This window comes from Aythya marila, assembly GCF_965140915.1.
Source record: "Aythya marila genome assembly, contig: HAP1_HAP1_SCAFFOLD_158, whole genome shotgun sequence".
In the NCBI taxonomy this organism is placed as follows: Eukaryota; Metazoa; Chordata; class Aves; order Anseriformes; family Anatidae; genus Aythya; species Aythya marila.
In genome coordinates, this window is record NW_028136675.1 from 173122 (window position 1) to 187613 (window position 14492).

The following is a 14492-nucleotide window of genomic DNA, read 5'->3' on the forward strand; positions in this document are numbered from 1 at the left end:
CCTATGTTGAATTAAAAAACTGTGATAGCCTCCTCCAGTTTTAGTTCATAGAAGTAATTCCACCTTTATCAAGGACGTGCCACCTGCATAGCCATGGGCCTCCTTCTGCCTCCTGAGACCCAGAGAGACAGCTGACCTCAGCAGAACATCCTCACCCATCTCCTCTTTAAGTCCTGTGACCTGACCACATCCATGTCACCTCACCTGCATCCTCCAAGACCAAGTGATTACTGCAGGACCTTTCATGCCCTGCTCAGCTTCATGAGGCCAAACTGCTTCAGTTAGGTGACTAGACCACAGGAATGCAGAATTTGGGGATTAGGTGTTCAGGTTATGTTGAGGGATTTTTGAAACAGCAAGAATCCCATGGCTTGCTGTAGCTGAGCAAACCAAGCTACCAGGGCAACTATGAGAAGTTCCCATGACAGTATTCCCACATCGCCCAATTGAGGAATTCAGGAAAATATTGTTACCAGTAGCTGGCCTCAAGGACAAGGTCTACGTGACTGTTAATCACAAGGGGGTTGTTTTCTTGCAGGTGAGGTTGTTTTCTTGTAGTGTTTGTCTGAGTGCTTTTGACCAATAATCTTGTGTGAAACACTGTCCGCCCCTGTTAAGTTCACTATACAAGTTAGGCTATTCGGGCAATAAAACGGGGCATGATCTGACTCTACTGGTGTCTGTCGTGCTTTTGGCCGTGCTTCCTGCAACAAGGTTAGGGTTTAGGGATTAGATTTTGCCTTCCAGAGTTAGTGGTTGGGCAGAGTATTAGAGGGAGGCCTGTGTTTACTGCGTTGGCTTCTAGTCTGTGTCTAGTGTGGAGACGATGTTATCTGTTGAGATTTTCTTCAGGGCTCTGTTGAGGAATCATGTTAAGGCTGGAATTCAATGATAGGAATGAAAGGCTGAGGAATAGGGTGAGAATTGAGCTAAGAGTGTACGGTAAGGCCTTATGGATTTGGGACTTGGCTAACCCACGCCAAGTGAGATTTGGGGTTAGGGTTAAGAGTAGTGGATTCCTTGCAGAAAGAGGGATAGCATTTAGATGTAGGGGTAAGGCTTACAGTTACTGCTTCAAAATATTGCCAGGGCTTGACATGGATGTTTTCCTAGTAAGTGTTGCAGCAGCACAGCCTTGCCTGAACCCCTCTCACCTCTTCCAGATCTTTCCTTTCTGTTAGCCTACTCCCTCTTCTCTCCCCCAAATCTCCCACCTTTATTCACCCAGATTTCCCCTGGCCTCCCCAAAGGAGTCACCCTGTTGGGGGCAGCTTCCTGAAAGCCTTTGTGACCTCAGAGGCTCTGCCTCCCTGCTGTTGTCCAGACAGGGGCTGGGACAGAAGTGACCTCACAGCCAGCATCCACAAGGGTCACAAGGAGGTGTTGTGCTCAGGAAGCCTCTTTCTAGCCCACCCAGGAGCACCAGGTGCATGCCGTTCACAGTCCCTCGGGTACTCTGCCTGCCAACCAGCTCATGCTTCAGAAGGTCTTCTACATGTCCAGACTCATGTTTCCTCATGCAGCCTTTAGCAACTCCATTGCATCCTAAAGGAAATGCCCACCATGTGTGGAAAAGTGATTCAAGAACTTTATATATACTTTGGGAAAACATATATTTTAGACAAATTCTGCAGAGAAGGAGTTGACATGACAGTTATGATGACTAGGATTGCTTTATTCAGATGGTATTCTAGGGGACTGTACCTCCAATGGGAAGTGAACTTCAGACTCTCTCTGTCCCACTGGAATTCATGGCTGGCTCCCTTAGGGAACAGCTTATGGCACTTGGGCTCATTCAGGTTCACCTCACCACACCCACACCGGATGCAGTCTCATATGGACAAGGAAAACATGGACTCCTGATGTAGTCATTTAGTGTCCATATCCAAAGGAAGAAACCATCTGTGTGAGCTGGGGCGAGAGCCCAGTGCTGGGAACGGTGGTTGCAAGGGGCTGCTCTTGGACCATTGGCCTGAGGCAGCATCTGCCAGGGTGTCCAGAGAACAAGGTCCAAGAACAGCCCCTGCTCTGCTGGTCCTCCCTGACTCTCCCAGGAAGACAGCCTTTCATGCTGTGGATACAGGCCGGTGAAGTCAAAATCTCATGGGTGCTGGGCACCAACAGGCAGGAATGGAATCATCCCTCCCTGCCTAAAATATGATCCTGGGACTCCTATCTTATCTGCCTGAGCCCACAGAGAAACAAGCAAAGCCAGGAGCCTCTTTCAAGTCCATTCCTTTGAAATATCCATGAGAGCATCTTTGGGAGAAGAGCTGGGCTTTCAGGCACTGCCCTGAGCAGATCCCCTTTTATACTGGAGATGCTGGTATGGAACCAGCTGTGTTAGAGAAGTGCCTCTGGCCTCTCCCTGCCTGTAGACACAGGACTCCCCGCAGCAGCACGATGAGCAAGTAACAAGTGCAATCAGTCCTTGCAGCAACACAAGAGCTCCATAGGAGAGTGTGGGAGGTGAAATGGAGAGCTGATTTGGACAGACCAAGCCCTGGGGCTCCCTGGCGTTGATGCTGTGCCAGGATTCTTTTCCCCTCAACCTCTGCACACAGCCAAGTGCCACCACCTTTCTCTGAGGAAGCATCTCAGGCAAGACAAGTCACTGCAGGAACCATCTTTTTATTTAAATACACATTCAATATTTAATGGTCCATTAAATACACCTCTTTTATACCAAGTCTCAGAGTCACATGAGACATTCAGTAGCGAACTGGAAGAGGAAATAAAAGGATTTTTTATTTTTTAAAATATATCACCACATAAGTAAAGAAAAGAGAAAAAAGAAAAAAAAGACAAAAAGAAAAAAAAAGAAAAAAAAAAAAAAAGAAAACAACAAGATCTTTCTTGGCCGTTAATGAGTATCATTAAGAGTGATATGAAATGGACATGCAGTTATTTGCTTCTCAGAAACTCCAGTCATCACTTTGCACACTGCATCCTTCAGCTCCTGGTTCCTCATGCTGTAGATGAGGGGGTTCACTGCTGGAGGCACCACCGAGTACAGTACTGCCAGCAAAAGGTTGAGGGAGGAGGAGGACATGGAGGGGGGCTTCAGGTAAGCAAATGTGGCAGTGCTTACGAACAGTGAGACCACAGCCAGGTGAGGGAGGCATGTGGAAAAGGCTTTGTGCCGGCCCTGCTGTGAGGGGATCCTCAGCACGACCCTGAAGATCTGCACATAGGTCAGCACAAGGAAAACAAAACAACCAAATAATAAACAGGCACTAAACACAAGAAGCCCAACTTCTCTGAGGTAGGCATCTGAGCAGGAGAGCTTGAGGATCTGGGGAATTTCACAGAAGAACTGGTCCAGGGCATTGCCTTGGCAGAGGGGAAGGGAAAAGGTATTGGCAGTGTGCAGCACAGCATAGACAAAAGTACTGCCCCAGGCAGCTGCTGCCATGTTGACACAAGTCCTGCTGGTCATTATTGTCCCGTAGTGCAGGGGTTTGCAGATGGCAATGTAGCGATCATAAGCCATGATGATGAGAAGAGAAAACTCTGCTGTGACAAAGACAGCAAAGAAAAAGACCTGTGCAGCACAACCTGCATAGGAAATGTACCTGATGTCCCACAGGGAATTGGCCATGGCTTTGGGAACAGTGGTGGAGATGGAGCCCAGGTCGATGAGGGTGAGGTTGAGGAGGAAGAAGTACATGGGGGTGTGGAGGCGGTGGTTGCAGGCTACGGCTGTGAGGATGAGGCCGTTGCCCAGGAGGGCAGCCAGGTAGATGCCCAGGAAGAGCCCGAAGTGCAGGAGCTGCAGCTCGGGGGTGTCTGCGAATGGCAGGAGGAGAAACTCAGTGGGGAAGCTGCTGTTGGACATTTGCTGCCTCTGGGTATGGATGCCTTTCCCTGGAGGAAAAATAGTCAAATTAGTGAGACTTGTCTGAGTAAAACTGCTACTGTGTTTCAGAGATTCCTCCTCATCAAGATACACTGTGTCTTCCTTATGAGCTCTGTTTTATTCTCTCTGAGGTGCCTCAATGTCCAGGAAGATCCTCTGAGGGCTTAGCAGAAGTCAGTACTGCCCTACAATATCCGGTGAAGGGCGCTGGGGATGAATCTATGGTGCCCAATAGCCAGAGGCACCTCTATTTTCACGTTCCAAGCAGGACATCCAGCAATCCCATGAGGAACACTAAAGGTGGTGCTGGTGTTCTCTGTAAGGAGAGGGGTGTGAAAAGAAATTCTGAGGCTCTTCATCAACCTACAGTTCTCTTTCAGTGTCATGCTCTGAAAGCCTCAGTGAAGGACACAGCCTGACAACTCCATTATCATGCCCCATGACTCTCCTTCAGGGCAGGTAAAAGAAATGAGAAACACGAGAGATTTCCTTCCCTTCCGTTAGTGCATGTGCTGGTCTTTCCTTTTGTTCTCACCTAAGGTTGCCCCTGGGGTGCTGTGGATCTGTGAGCAGTCTGAACAAGGCAGCAGCCTCTGGACACCAGCAGGACCCTGCCCTGCTCCTACCAGCCACAGCTTCAGCCCACAGCTCCCTGGGCAGCTCCTCTGCAGGCTGAGTGCTGAGCCTGGCAGGCAGCAGAGGCCCTGCCCCAGCACACTCCCCTGGGGCACAGCATGGACCCTGCTCGGCACCACAGCCCTGGGCACCCTGCCTGCAACCTGGCTTCACAGCCTGCCACCAGCCCTGTGAGAAGGAAACCTCATGTCCTGTCCCTCTGACAGCTTAGGCAGGAAATCATTGATCCAGGAAACAGCCCCATCCTCTGCACTGGAGAAGCCAGTATATAAACCAGGAAACCTATATTACTGTAGTTTAGAGCCACACATCCCTGAGGACTACCAGCCATGGAACTGACAACTGTAGAAGAGACCCCTAGGATACTTGCATCTGCCTTGCCCTGCAGACAGAGACTTACCCTGTTCAGGGCTGTGAAGATTTCTCCTGCACTGAGCTCTCAGCATCCCGCCTCCACACTGCCTTTAACATCTCCTTCCCTTCTCTCAGCTGCCCTTGTCCCCTGCAGGCAGTGCCCCCAGCCCTACTGCGCTGTGCAGAGGAGCTGCTCCTGGGCAGAGCTGTCTCCCTGCAGTGCTGCCTGCTTGCCAGGAGCTGCCCTTGGACCCAGGAGCCCAGCCCAGCTCAGCTGCAGAGCTCCATCCCAAGGCCTCACTGTCCCTGCCCTCTCTTGTGTCCCTTGAGATGTCTGTCACTGGGCCTTCAGGGAACCAACTTTGAAACAGGCTGACGCAATCCCCTATGATCCCTCCGTCAGACGAGGAGTGACACTTACTTTCAGCAGTGTCATTTCTCCTATCAGGAGGAGTTGCATCAAAGAATCACCTTGTCCTCTTCTACTTTTAGGCAGAACACCCAGACTGTGACTGGCAGGAATCCCATTTTCCCAAGCTGAGGCAAGAGATCACAAGGACTCAGTTGAGACATCTCATCCTGAGTTTGTTGTCTTAAGGCTCAACTGGGGCCCAGAACTTTCAATACAAAAAGTTGGGATTTCTCTTAACATCTTCTCAAGTACAGCACTTCTGAGGTGCCAGACGTTGTATAAGATAGATTCCATGAGAACTTCAGAGACTGGAAATGTAAGTATTAGCATTTTGTCAGGGTATGCCTCCTAAAAATATTGCCTTCCTTTTTGCCTTTTCCCTAACATGGGATCTTTAGCTAAAAAAATATATAAAACTCCCCTAGAACATCTCTCTCTCATCCCCCTCTAAGGGACATCCCCTCTCTGACTTCTCTTCTCCAAGCTAAACAAGCCCCGCTCTCTCAGCCTATCCTCGTATCAGAGATACTGCAGTCTCCTCATCGTCTTTGTAGCCCTCCTCTGGACTCTCTTCAGTAGTTCCATGTCCCTGTACTGGGACAGTTCCATGTTCCATGTACTGGGAGGCCCAGAACTGGACACAATGCTCCAGTTGAGGCCTCACCAGGGCTGAGTAGAGGGGGAGGATCACCTCTCTTGACCTGCTGGCAACACTCTTTGAAATGCACCCCAGGATACCGTTGGCCTTCTTGGCCAAGGGAACATTGCTGGTGCAAGGGAACATTGCTGACTCATGGCTAACATGCTGTCTACCAGGACTGCCTTGTCCTCTGCAGAGCTGCTTTATAACAGGTCACCGCCCAACCTCTACTGGTGCATGGGGTTATTCCTCCTAGGAGAGTTTCTGGCACTTGTGTTCACTCAGGTTCATCTCACTGCACCAATACTATGGGCTGTCTCATATGGACAAGGCAAACGTGGATTCCTGATGTAGTCATTTGGTGTCCTTCCATGTCCTTCCAAACCATCTGTGTGAGCTGGGTCAAGAGCCCAGTGCTGGGAATGGTCTTTGTGAGGGGCTGCTCTGGGACCATTGCCCTGGGGCAGCATCTGCCAGGGTGTCCAGAGAACAAGGGCCCAGCCCAGCCCCTGCTCTGCTGCTCCTCCTTGTCTTTGCCAGGAGACCAGCACAGCCCAGACCCTCCCCAGCTCTACACACCTCCCTGTCCTCTCCCCAGCCAAGCCCAGCAGAGCAGCCCAGGCTGGAATGGCCCCAAAGCAGCAAGTGGAAAAGTGGAGGGCAGTGGCACTGTCCCTGCTGCTGACATCTGCAAATTACCTCACCTCCTCGCCTTCCCCTTGTAGAAGAGACACACAAAGCTCATTGAGTCCCACTCATTTCCAATGGCAGAGACATTTTGGGGTGATTCATTCAATCTAGTCTTTGAAATTTCACCAGAGGTTTAACAACTAATTCAGCAGACTGCTTTCTCTATGCTTGCTGTGTTCCCTGCAGTTGCAGAGCTCTCCTTTGCCTGTTCCAGCCCAGGTTTAGCATCTTACCTCTGGGTGGCTCCACCTTGGACATGCTCATGCTCTGTGGGCTCCATGCCCTGTTGACTCCCTGGCACACACTGTTCCTGCCAATCCCATGGGCTCTCCTGGTGACTTCCACTTCCCTCCAGAAAGACACCTGCCCACCTTCACACCTATTGCATGCTGTGGATACAGGCAAGTGAAGTCACCATCTCTATGGGTGCCAGACACCAGCAGGCAATTCCAAAATCAGCCCTTCCTGCCTAAAAGCTGATCCTTGGTGATCAGCTGATCTCGTCGCCCTGAGCCCACAGAGAAACAACTAAAGCAAGGAGCCTCCTTTGAGTCGGTTCCTTTGCAATATCCATGAGATGAGATGTGGGAGAAGAGCTGAGCCTTCAGGCACTGCCCTCAGTGCCAGATCCCCTTTTATGCTGGAGGTGCTGGTACGGAGCCAGCTGTGTTAGAGACCCTGGCCTGCGGACAAAAGACTTCCCCACAGTTGCTCAGTGAGCAAGCAACAAGAGCAATCAGAACTCACAGCAACAGAAGGGCTCTGAAGGAGAGTGTGAGAGGTGAAAGAGAGCAGCTCAGGACAAACCAAGCCCTCAGGCTCCCTGGTAATGCTGCTGTGCCAGGACTCTTCTCTCCTCCACCTCTGCACACAGCCAAGTGCCCCTGCAGTTCCATCGCATGTGTCTGAGGAAGGATCTCAGGCAAGAAAGTCACTGCAGAGTCCTTTCTTTTATTTAAATATACAGAGAGCCTGGCTCATTGTTTCCACCAAGTCTTGGAGTCACCCAAGGCAGGTAGATACTGAAATGACAGGGAGGAAAAATGTTATGTCTTTGTGCCTTTGTAGACACAATCATAATCAAGGTAAAAAACAACAACAACAACAACAAACAGCAAAGCACACATAGAGAAAACAAATATTTGGGAATATACTGAGTTACATTAAGAGTGATATGCAGAAGAAAACAGGCCATTTATTGCTTCTGAAAAACTCCAGACATCACTTTCCACACTGCATCCTTCAGCTCCTGGTTCCTCATGCTGTAGATGAGGGGGTTCACTGCTGGAGGCACCACCGAGTACAGAACTGCCAGCAAAAGATTTAGGGATGAGGAGGACATAGAGGGAGGTTTCAGGTAGGCAAATGTGCCACTGCTGATGAACAGGGAGACTACGGCCAGGTGAGGTAGGCATGTGGAAAAGGCTTTGTGCTGTCCTTGATGGGTGGGGATCCTCAGCACGACCCTGAAGATCTGCACATAGGACAGCACAAGGAAAACAAAACACCCAGATGCTAAAACAGCACTAACCACAATAAGCCCAAATTCTCTGAGGTAGGCATCTGAGCAGGAAAGCCTGAGGATCTGGGGTATTTCACAGAAGAACTGGTCCAGGGCATTGCCTTGGCAGAGGGGGAAGGAAAAGGTATTGGCAGTGTGCAGCACAGCATAGACAAAAGTAATGCCCCAGGCAGCTGCTGCAATGTTGGCACAAGTTCTGCTGGCCATTACTGTCCCGTAGTGCAGAGGTTTGCAGATGGCGATGTAGCGATCATAGGCCATGATGGTGAGAAGATAAAACTCTGCTGAAAGAAAAAAGAAAAAAAAAAAAACCTGAGCAGCACAACCTGTGTAGGAAATGGCTGTGGTATCCCAGAGGGAGTTGGCCATGGCTTTGGGAACAGTGGTGGTAATAGTGCCCAGGTCGATGAGGGCGAGGTTGAGGAGGAAGAAGTACATGGGGGTGTGGAGGCGGTGGTTGCAGGCTACGGCTGTGAGGATGAGGCCGTTGCCCAGGAGGGCAGCCAGGTAGATGCCCAGGAAGAGCCCAAAGTGCAGGAGCTGCAGCTCACGCGTGTCTGCAAATGCCAAGAGGAGGAACTCAGTGGGGAAGCTGCTGTTGGACATTTCCTGCCTCAGAGCATGGATGGCTGTCAATGGTGGAAAAGACACAGAACAAGTTAGAGAAATTTCTCTGTGCAATACCTATAGCTATAGATTATGTTTCATCAAAAGCTCCTCAGCAAGACAGACTACTACTTCCCTTTGAGGAAGATGTTCTCTTGCCTCTAGCACTCAGTTTTATTTCCTAAGGGTGTAGAGACCGCATCCAGAGATGCCCTGGGGGTGCTGTAGAGCTGAGAGCTGCCTACCCCAGGAAGCAGCCTCTGGGCAACAGCAGGACCCTGCCTTGCCCTGCCAGGGGAGGGGGTGCTCCTTCCACCCACAGCTTCTCCCTGCAGTGCCCTGGGCAGCTCCCCAGGCAGGCTGAGTGCTGAGCCTGGCAGGCAGCAGAGGCCCTGCCCCGACACACAGCCCCTGGGACACAGCAGGGACCCTGCTCTGCACCACAGCCCTGGACACCCCTGACTGCACCCGGGCTGCAGCCAGCCCTGTGAGAAAGAAACATCATGTCCTGTCCTTCAGTAATTTATGGCAGATAATCACTGTTCTGGAGCTTGTTGTTCTCCTCTTATCCAAACACTGAGAGTCCTCCTGAAAGCTCCCATAGGTTGAGGGATTTGCCAGCAAATCTGCAGATGGCACCAGGAACAAAAGCTGTGCTGCCCTGCAGCCACAGACTTACCCTGTTCAGGGCTGTGAAGATTTCTCCCGCACTGAGCTCTCAGCATCCCGCCTCCACACTGCCTTTAACATCTCCCTCCCTTCTCTCAGCTGCCCTTGTCCCCTGCAGGCAGTGCCCCCAGCCCTGCTGCGCTGTGCAGAGGAGCTGCTCCTGGGCAGAGCTGTCTCTCTGCAGTGCTGCCTGCTTGCCAGGAGCTGCCCTTGGGCCCAGGAGCCCGGCCCAGCTCAGCAGCACAGGGAGCTCTTGACAAGTCCCTGGGCCTCCAGGGGAATCAACTTTGAAACAGACTGAAGTAATCACTGATGTTCCCTCCTGCTACTTCGGAAAGAAACTTTTCCAGCACTTTTATTCCTCATACAGAAAAACTATGAGGTCCAAGAATCACTTTTTTATGTCCTGGTTTTAGGCAGAACAGCCATGCAAGGATAGGGAGGGACCTGCCTTCCCCCTGCTGAGAGAAGTGTTTCAACTGAGTAAAACAAGGCATCTACTTCTTTATTTGCTGTCCAGAGGCTACAAGGGGGCTCAGCTAAATCTCTCGTGCATCACACAACCCACACGAGTTGGGATTCCTCTTGACCTGGTTCAGGTGGGCATAAACCAGGCAGCTGCATGTCAGCTGCCTGTCTCAGCTCCCAGCATATTGAATGGCGATAGAGAGCAGAAGGGAGCTGTTCAGATGCAGACACCGGGTGACATTGGAGGTGCCAGGGTGACATTTGAGTGATGTTTCAAGTGCCAAATTCCTCTGGGCCGTTAGCAGAGATTTTATTGATGCATGTCCATTATAATACAGCTCTAGCCATTGTTCAATAGCAAAGAAACAAAAGGCAAGCTATGACTTGGTTGCCATCACTGAAACATGGTGGGAGCACTCCCATGATTAGAGTACTGCAATGTCTGGCTATAGGGTCTTCAGAAGGGACAGGCAGCACAGGTGGCATGCCTCTCTATATTAGAAAGTGTTTTGATGTTGTGAAACTCAAGGCTGAGAATGATAATGTTGAGTCCCTGTGGGATAGGGTCAGCAGGAAGGCCAACAAGGCAGGCATCCTGGTGGGGATATCTTATAGACTTCCAAACCAGGATGAGGAGACAGATGAGGAATTCTACAGGCAGCTGGCAAAAGTTGCAAAATCATCAGCACTTGTTCTCATGGGGGACTTCAACTTCACAGATATATCCTGGAAATGCAATACATCTCAGAGGAAGCAGTCCAGGAGGTTTCTGGAGAGAGTGGAAGAAAGCTTCCTGATGCAGCTGGTTAGTGAGCCTTCCAGGGGAGGTGCCCTGCTAGACCTTCTCTTCACAAACAGAGAAGGACTGGTGGGAAATGTTTCGGTTGGCAGCTGGCTTGGGCAGAGTGACCGCGAAATGTTAGAGTTCTCCATTCTTGGTGAAGTCAGGAGAGGGATCGTAAAACCAGTCTTAGACTCCCAGAGGGCAGACCTCAAGCTCTTCAGGACACTGGTTGGCAGAGTCTCTTGGGAGGCAGTTCTGAAGGGCAGAGGAGTCCAGGAAAGCTGGGCACTCTTGAAGAAGGAAATCTTAAAGGCTCAGGAGCAGTCTGTCCTTATGTGCCCAAAGACGAGCCAATGTGGAGGAAGACTGGCTTGGCTGAACAGAGAGTTGCTGCTAGAGTTTGGGAAGAAAAAGAGGGTTTAGGACATTTGAAAAGAGGGCAGGCCTCTCAGGAGGGCTATCAGGATGTCATGAGGCTGTGCAGGGACAAAATGAGAAAGGCCAAAGCTCATCTGGAGCTCACCCTGGCTACTGCTGTTAAAGATAACAGAAAATGTTTTTATAAATACAGAAACACAAAAAGGAGGACTAAGGAGAATCTCCATCCTTTACCGGATGTGGGGGGAAACTTAGTGACAAGAGATGAGGAAAAGACTGAGGTGCTTAATGCCTTCTTTGCCTCAGTTTTTAGCAGCAAGACCAGTTGTTCTCTGGGTACTCATCCCCCTGATCTGGTGGAAGGGGGATGATCTGGTGGAACTAGCTGCTGTGCGTCAGAGAGGCTGGGAGTCCTGCAGCAGTGCCATGGGCTGAAAGGATCACAACCAGCTCACTTCAACCTGGGCAGATTCTGGCCCAGGAAGGGAGCGTTTTGTAAGTATGGTATTACGAGGGCAGTGGTGCCTCAGAAACTTCAGTAAGTCTAGAAAGTCCAGCAGGAAGCAAATGGCTGTTAAACAGCCTGTGAGTTGACTTCTTTCTGAAGAAGCTGACAGGTCATCCCTTGACTCCTGGCTGGGATCTGTGCCTTTAGGCTCACCTCTGGTGGGCTCCATGATAGGCCAGCAGATGCACCTGCTCTGCACATAGTTTGTGAGATCCTCTCTTCCTAAGTCCCTGGCAGGCCCCATAGAGGAAGAGGTCTTGAAGAGGTTTTGTCATGTCAGAAGTTTCAGCTTTTGCCTAATTCATCCTTCAGGACTGCTTTCAGTTTTTGACACAGAGGGGGCCACTGCCTCCAAGATGTCTGGGGGATCACAAAGCCTTCATGAGGGCAGGGAAAAAGTTACCCTGGGTCCATAGGAGCCATTCTAGAACCAAAACATGTAGGCAGGAAGCGCACTTTTGTGGTGTTGCAGAGCTGCTGGGCACATTGCACGGGGTGCTTCGACAGCCTTTGTGTCCTTCTTCATGCTGCCTTAGGAGCTGCTTCTTTCTCAGGAACAGAGTAGCCAACAGAGGTGAGACAGATACTCTCAAGTTCATGAAAGCCATCAGAAAGCTGCCCCTAAGAAGATGACTGATATGGGGAAGGCAGGAGGAGCCTGGCCAGGAGAGATGTGAGATATGGGGAAGGAAAGAAGAGCTTGGATAGCAGAAGGTAATGATTTTGGAGAGGTAAGAATATTCAGGTAATGTTGATGCCACCATAAAGCTGACTTAAAGCAGTCATGTGAGGCCCTTACCCTTTTTTAATCTGTTACCTAAATCTAAATGCCACTCTACACGCTGACAGGAATCCACTGCTCTAATTTTGACCACAATATCCCTTGAAGCCAAAATTAGTCCATAACCCCTTTCCATTACCTTTCCTCTCTTGCTCACCCTGATTCCTTCCCTTAACACAAAGCATGTTCCACACTAGCACTGTGTTGAACTTCAAGTTGGTGATGGCAAAGTAGAGAGCCTCTGAGTAAGGATTAAGGGATGAACAAATAAAGGGATGTTGCTGTGGGAATCCAGCTGGAGGAATGTGACTGTGGAAGTGACTGTGAGGTCACTTCTGTCTCTGCAGTTGATAGGGCAGCAGCAGGTGCATGTCACGGAAAGGGACTGTGAGGTCACTTCTGTCTGAAGCAGCTGACAGGTCACACTTCTACCTGGGATCTGTACTTTTCAGCTGACATCTGCCAGTGGTCCTGGAAGGCCAGCAGAAGGCACTGGGTTGGCATGCTGACTGTGGGATCCCCTCTGCCCACATACCCAGAAGGATCCAGACAGAAAGAAGACCCGCATATGGGTTGTCCTGTCCCTTCTACTTGAGTCCATGACTGGACAGCAGCAGGCACAAGTCTTGGTTGTGTCTACAGAAAAAGCTGTAAGGTCAGCAGCTGGACCATAGCTTAGAAGATGCTGGTGACGTGACTGCTGTCTGGTTAGTTGACAGGCCACAAGAAGGCCAATGGGTTGGGATGCCTACTTTAGGAGTGGTTTCCACCCTGATGGAGCTTTCTTTGGTAGTAGGAAAGAGCAGGAGAGAAAAACCTGCCAGAAAATGCACCTAGGAAGGTTAGCACTGGCCATGAAGAGGAAGAAATGTCCCTCAGAGGGTTGTGCTGTGGTGCTAGAGGTCACCCAAAGAGTATCTTTGATCAGCCCATGGCTTTGTGTTTGAAGGAACAGCTGGTGAGGGTTGATGAGACATTGGTGAAACCAGAGAAATGCCAGGATGAGAGCAAGGTGGTGAACAGAGATGGGTCTGAAGCCTTCAGGGAAATAGGACAAAGTGTGTGGCAGCACAGGGAAGTCTGGAGGTGACAAGGAGGTGGGTGCTGTCAAGAAGAGAAGGCCCCAGCAGCCCTGACTTTTTTGTCCCCTTGGATAGAGCTTCTGAGGAGATGAGATACAGTCATTGCAAGGGGGCTCATTGCTTTCTTGAGACCCTGTGCAGAGGCAGGGAGGTGTCATACCATTGTTCTTCTTGAGGCATCACACTGCCCACCATATCCCACAGACCCCAAACAAGAGCCCAGAGCCAGACATGGGAGTGCAGGACATTCCCTTCTAGTGGCTGGAGTCAGGACCTGGCCCTTTTACTGCAGCACAACAAACCCAGACTTTTCTCAGCACAGTGCTTTGCCTATCTGTAATCATGGCCTCCAATTATCTGCCCTAACAAGTCCCTGAGGAGAATCTCCTGGTAACGGCCCCCAGTGGGGCCCATTAATACTCCAAGTCACTTCAACTTTTCCTTCTGACTTTACTTGCTCAAGCAATTGCATCATTCTCCTCTCATTACCTCAGGTTCATAGACTAAGCACCAAAATCCACAATGGAACTCATTAAAATGCAGAAACAACTAAAGAACCAAGTCTTCCATAGTTTTATTCAAGTCTTCAAGATTAGGACAACTAATTGGAGAGCTTTCATAGTGTAGTTAAGGAGAAAGATTTCAAAAAGCACCTAATACAAGTCTTTTCTCATTTTAAAGGATGATTTTTGTTGCATTTCAGTTTTGAGCATCTTTCTTCAATTGATATTAATCCAAGGCTTCTCCTATGGAGACGTCCATAGGGAGGAAAAGCAGAGTCTTGAGGTCTGACAGTGCATGGTCAACCTTGCTCCTCACCACCCCAACCCTGACACTTCTCTCATTGGCCACCTGGTGCTTGCATCACTTTTTCCTTACTCCACACTTCTGCACTGAAGTCTGCAGCTGGATGTTAGAGCCCCTTTGCACCAGCTCCCACCTCCTTTCCTTAGAAACCTGGCTGCACACAGAAGGGTTTTTCCGTATTATAAAACAGGCAGGAATAAACACGCAGCAATTTCCCAAACAGCAAAACAAGTTCTTCATCTTGTCTTCAGTCAGGTTTACCTTCCCAAAAGCATGACTGTACATTTAGTATTTTC

The 14492-nt window shown here is 50.0% G+C and overlaps 2 protein-coding genes across 2 annotated transcripts in view; both read right to left on the minus strand.

Annotated features, from left to right (window-relative positions):
- Window positions 1-1519, minus strand: part of LOC309891548 (scavenger receptor cysteine-rich type 1 protein M130-like) — a gene marked incomplete at both ends in the record, with an annotated part of 90259 nt that extends 88740 nt beyond the window's left edge. Inside the window, one exon of the mRNA XM_082785908.1 lies at window positions 1414-1519. Coding sequence (XP_082642034.1) covers window positions 1414-1519 — 106 coding nt within the window. The remainder of the gene's footprint in view (window positions 1-1413) is intronic.
- Window positions 1520-2863: 1344 nt separating this feature from the next.
- Window positions 2864-8719, minus strand: LOC309891549 (olfactory receptor 14C36-like; the record flags this gene model as incomplete). The annotated part of the gene is made up of 2 exons (XM_082785909.1): window positions 2864-3544; window positions 8426-8719. 2 exons carry the CDS (start codon window positions 8717-8719, stop codon window positions 2864-2866), a joined length of 975 nt encoding a protein of 324 aa, XP_082642035.1.
- Between the last annotated feature and the right edge of the window lie 5773 nt (window positions 8720-14492).